Raw genomic sequence first — 5951 nt, 5'->3', positions numbered from 1 at the left:
TTCGAATTTATCTCTTATGCGCCAGAACAACAATAGACTACGAAGGGTATTTCAGAGATGCCATGATGAAAGGAGAGAGGAACTGCGCATGCAGTACCTCTCTTACCAAAGAGGGTATAAGAAGACCATTAAGAAGGCGAAACTGTATTTTTAAAAGTCCTTTTGCACAAGTGCGGGGAAGAGACCTATTGGGGTTTATATATAAGCTCTGTGTAAACAATCTCAAAACTCGTAGTTTTTTTAGTAGCAGTATTGACAATCTAGCCAGTCTTGAGGTCACAGTTTCTGGTCTTTTTGATTATTTCTGCCCTTCTGACTGAGGGGAGTAGCCGGAGGTTTGGATGGGTTTGAATGCGTGCACTTCAGCTCCTGTTTTGGATCGTAGCATCGGCGCAGTCGTTGATTTATCCAACAATTGTGATACATTGTTGGACTCCGTAATTCGCAAGCTTTCGTTTTGTATATCGTTCGTCAATTTTTGTCCAGCCGTTCCGGAGTTACAGCTCCCGGAAATTTCTGGACTTGGATCAACTTTTTCCGGCCCGCTTTTGCCGGTAAGNGTCCAAACTGTCAATCATGTATGTATTTGTCTTATTCTTAATAGATGCGGTGCAGGCGCCCATGTGTCTCCCACTTACCCTACTCTATCCTATCTTACTTTCTTTCACCTTCGCCTTAACTCGTCAAACTTTTCCTTCCTTCCTTTTCCGGTTCTGGGGCTTTGAGTGCGCCCCATCACCACCCCCTCACAATGTCAATGTCAATGTGAGATAATTACTGAGTATTCAGCATGCACAAATAAAAAAGGTGTTAATTAATAATAATAATTGATACTATTTCAGGAATTCAAGTGCTATGAATGAATCTCAAAAAAATTTAATTACTCAAGTATGCGAAATGATATACGGTAAGCTATATTCTAAAAATTTATGTTTTAATCTATTTAAATTCATTTTATTCAAATTATAATTGTAATAAATGAAACATTTACTTCTGAATTAACTGATAATATATAAAAATTTTAAATTTAAGTTTGTTAATATTAATATTAATTTTCAAAGCTATTTTTTATATTAAATTTCTGTTTTGCTTCAATTTTATGAGAATATTACTTTCAAAATTAATTCATTAGATATTAAAAAGACAACTTTTGAAGACGAAGAAAGAAATAAGTTATTAGTATTTAATCTACAGAACTATATTCAACGTTTTTTACCAGGTAATTAATTGAATTACTAATACCAATGTTTATAGATTTTTCTTTTTACTTTTCCCGCTCTGTTTTATATAACAGAGAAAAATTATGGCGATCGGTCAAAAAGTGACCTCCAAAGATTTTAACATTTTTGGACTCAGGACACCTTGAAACATGAAGAAATGCGAGAAATTTCGGGTGTTTTTTCTGTATGTATGAATGTTAGTGAGTGTGAGGCACGATTTTGTTCACCCTGTTTCAAGCTTAATAACTCCCTTGCTTTTTGTTAAAAATTTGTGAAATTTTGTAGGGAAATTGTATAATAGGGAATTTATGCTATTAAATTTTGGTGGTTAAAGGTCGAAGGGTGGGGAGATAAGGAGATCGTGTGTATCTCCAATAGGGCGAGACTTAATGACGATTTTACTGGATTTTACCATTTACAATTTTTTTTATAAAACCCATCCCCATCCATACTCTCAAAATTAAGCATTTTGCCATTTTGTAATAATTAAAAATATAAAACAAGTTTCAATAATGAAACATAATAGATGCACTATACACGCAGTTTTAATTGTTGCCGGGAAAGTTAAACAATTTGCCATGGTATAGACATGGCTATTTCCTTATAAAAAATATTATATGTAAAATCTCGTTAAATGAGTTTTTATTATCAAATAAATGTTGGAAGAGTAGTCTTTTTTTATTGTTGCTTGTTTATAATTGTTTACAGAAAGACGTATGAAAATAATTTCCATACTTTGTTATACAGAGTGTGTGGAAAGTAACTAGTCATTAAGAAATCAATATAATTTTTGTAATAATAATGCAATCGCGTAATAATATTTATATGTTCTTGTATACCAATCGATGCAATTTTACAAGTCTTAATTGTTGTTACGGGAAACTATTCAGAAAGGCTACATGCACATTGAAAACAAAGATGGCCGGTCGCTTCTCTGTTCAGGGGCGAGCGCAGATTTTTGCACGCTATGTACTGTGGATATAAGTGATTGCTGTGCAGAAATGATAATGTACAGTGAAGAGACATCATGCCAAAATCTATCCGGAAACAATCAAGAATTGTCATTTGAAGTTAAAAAAACCACAGGTTCGGTTGCAGATGCTCAGAGATGTGTCTGTCCATCCACATCATAATCTGAGGAAATTGTGTTGTTAATGAATGAAACCAATGCCTATACTGAATTTTCCGGTATGTATCCGTATTCCCATTTAATGGGATATATGTCAAATAATTTTCGTAACCTTATCTGCATAAATGTAGAAACTATGGCGATTTCTCAATGTCTAGTTAATTTCCTTCTACCTTGTATATTGAAATATCAGGTATATCTGGATGATATGTATATTTTATGATTATATACATGTTATCAGGTATATATCTTATGACGGGTCTCCATACCTACGTTTGAGACTTCAGTAACGTAGTAGGCCTATAGGTAAACAAAAATACGAATAGTGACATAGTTGATCATGTGATCGTTTGAAAAATGTGATAACATGGGACATTTAAAACCACTGAATACTGTTTGTCTGTGGTGGGAGTTTGATCGACCGGCTGATCACGTGGAGTTTTCCGGACTTTTTTCACGTTATTAACACCTAAATTGAACAATAAAAGATCTCCCTCTCAGCAAATCGGCCATTTGTCGCTTTTATAAGAATAAAACCAAACCAATGCAAACTTTTATATTATCTACAGCAGTGTTTTTCAACCTTCTTGAATACACGACCCCTTTACAAGTTAAAAAATTTTGGCGACCCCCAGGACCATATTAAAACTATATCAGTAATTTTAAAAACTACGTATTTAATTTTCTTTCTGTTGAGACCTAAATATCGAATCGAAAAACCAATTGTACTGTAAAATAAACAGGCCCAGCCTTCTCAACGAAATTGTAGGTTTTTTTATTGTAGTGTAGTACCTACAAACACTTGTTTTTTTTACCCGCGACCCCCCGTGTACGGCTTTGCGACCCCTCTGGGGGTCGCGACACACAGGTTGAAANAGAATAAGGGAGCAAATAATAAAGCAAACCAATTATGGGGACTAATCCTTACCAAAGCAATCTCAAGCTGATGCAAATAAACCTTCAAAGGTCAAAGGCAGCCACCACCGAAGCCATGCAAATGGCAAACACCTATCACACGGACATTTTGGTCGTCCAAGAGCCTTACTGTTACAACAGAAGGATTGCTCTCTTCGGCAGTCTCAACACTTTTAACCACTTCGACCCATCAGAGAACCCGCGGGCCGGCATCATCATTGTGAACAAGAACATCAACGCCCACCAGTTGATCCAGCATACCTGCAGGAACTACACTACCATTATAATAAAGATTCACACTATCTCTCTGGCCATCATCTCCTTTTACTGTTCGCCATCATAAGATATAACTCAACTGCTTGAGGACCTCCAAGAAACGATCCAACACCTAAAAGGAATCCCGATACTGATTGCCAGAGACTTCAATGCGAAATCTCGGATCTGGCACAGTCCAGTGGAAGATCCGAGGGGATACAAGGTAGTGGAGCTTATGAACAGTTTCGATCTCCAATCCATGAATACCAGCAGGCTGGCGACCTACTCTTCCTCCACGGGGGAAAGTTGGGTCGACATCTGTCTGGCTAACCGCCCTCTAATTGCACAAGGGATCCAATGCAGTACCCTCGGAACGCATTCGGCCAGCGACCACCGCTATATCGAGACGGTGATCACAGCTATTGGGGTGATCAAGCACTACTGCATCCGGCAAAAAACTCATTGGGATCATTTTCAAGACTATATACGGAGGAACTGGATATCAGATCCACTAGTGAATATGGATACAATTGAACTGGAAGGGACCATAGACAAGCTCCAGAAGCTGATACTACAGGCCTACAATAACACCACCAAAACCTATACATCTAGGCAATCCGCCCCATGGTGGAATAGGGACCTGGCAAAGCAACGACGCAATCTTAGAAAATCAAGGAAGCGCTTTCGGCGGGAGCGCAATCAGGACAGGCGGGAGGAACTCCGCCAGGACTACCTCACGCTCTTCCGGGACTACAAATCCTCGATCTGCAAGGCACGCACGGATTCCTGGAAGTCATTTTGCTCGGACTTGGGCAGAAACAAACCTTGGTCGACGCCATACTACGTTGCTAGGGGTAAAATTAAAAACTCCAAGATTCCAAATAATTTCAACACCGACATTAACAACCCCACAACATCAATTGAAGACACATACAACCAGATTTTAAACGAACTCTTTCCGGATGACGACCCGTTCACGGACAATGCAACCCAGAAGAACATAAGAAGGGACAGCACAATTGCTCCAAACACCGAAGACGACAGTCAGTTCACTAACCAAGAAATAGCTACCGAGTTTCACAAACTCAAACCCCGTAAGGCGCCAGGGATGGACTTTATTACCCCCAAAATGGCAAAGATGGCCTTCGAAGCCATCCCAACCACGTTTAGCATGATCTTCAATAAGTGTCTCCAAATGGCCTACTTTCCAAATATATGGAAAACGGCCTCTATCAAGTTAATCCCAAAGAACAGCAATCCTTCAGGCTCAACGGACTATAGGCCGATTTCCCTCCTCCCTGTCATTGGTAAAATCCTGGATGGGCTCATGGCTAACAGGCTTACTTACCACTGCGAAAACTCCAACTATCTAAGCGAGAAGCAATATGGCTTCAGGAGAGGAAGAAGTACGATCACAGCACTGGACGACATAGTTAACACCATCACTGAGGCCAAAAAAAGAGGCGAGCACACCATGGTGGTTTCGATTGACTTCAAAGGGGCTTTCGACCACGCATGGTGGCCTGCTATCCTCTCGAGCATTAAGGAATTTGGATGCCCGAGGAATATCTATAACCTTGTAAAGAATTACCTACATAACAGAAAGATAATAGTCATAAACAATAAACAAACCCATCTTTACAGGAGTATCAACAGAGGATGCCCCCAGGGCTCAAGAACAGGTCCGTTCCTCTGGAACGTTATGTATAACAGCCTACTGACCTCAAGTTCAGCCTTTCCAGGGGACAGCGACTGCAGTATCCAAGGATATGCAGACGACACGGTCCTAGCTATTTCACACAAGAATCAAGAGGTCCTTCAAGCTAGGGCCAACAACATCCTACAGGCAATTTCCAAATGGAGCCACAACATGAAACTGGAAATTAACTACGGCAAATGCAGCTGTGTCGTCTTCCCTAAGAATACCCCATTACGAAAAGGCCCTATTGTAAAAATGGACGGTCAACGTATTAAAAACAGCGACAGGTTTAAGTATCTGGGGGTAATCCTCGACAACAGACTTACATGGAAGCACCACGTGCACTACACTTATGAGAAAGCCATCAAGGTAATGCACTCTCTTGCCTCCATCGCCCGGAACCACTGGGGATACAGCAATTCCGTCTGCCGCCTCCTGTACATTTCTGTCATAGAACCAATCCTGCTTTATGGGGCAGAGGTATGGGGCCCTTCCATCACAAAGGTGCATATCAAAAGAAAACTTTCTTCGGCGCAGAGGCTCGCCCTGATTTTGTGCACGAAAGCCTACAAGACCGCTCCTACGGATGCGCTCTTGGCAATAGCCAACCTCATCCCCATTGACCTCGTCATAAAAGAAAAAGTCTGGGCTTATCAGCAACTAAAACTTGCCAAGGGGACTACCACAAACCTAAAATTTAACACTGTTATGAAGAACCTTGAAGACAGCACCA

At 40.0% G+C, this 5951-nt stretch overlaps 1 protein-coding gene across 2 annotated transcripts in view; it reads left to right on the top strand.

Annotated features, from left to right (window-relative positions):
• Positions 1-570: 570 nt before the first annotated feature.
• The window catches only part of LOC111619722 (terminal uridylyltransferase 7-like), an 18382-nt gene continuing 13001 nt past the window's right edge, over positions 571-5951 (top strand). For both annotated transcript variants that reach the window (XM_023361509.1, XM_023361510.1), the window contains exons 1-2: positions 571-907; positions 1133-1219. In XM_023361509.1, the coding sequence (XP_023217277.1) occupies positions 856-907; positions 1133-1219 (139 nt within the window). In that variant the 5' untranslated portion in view covers positions 571-855. The remainder of the gene's footprint in view (positions 908-1132; positions 1220-5951) is intronic.

This window comes from Centruroides sculpturatus, unplaced genomic scaffold (genome assembly GCF_000671375.1).
Source record: "Centruroides sculpturatus isolate CEXI.00-Female unplaced genomic scaffold, Cexi_2.0 scaffold141, whole genome shotgun sequence".
NCBI classification, from domain to species: domain Eukaryota; kingdom Metazoa; phylum Arthropoda; class Arachnida; order Scorpiones; family Buthidae; genus Centruroides; species Centruroides sculpturatus.
Note: the sequence above shows the minus strand (reverse complement) of the source record. Positions and strands in the feature narration are given on the sequence as shown.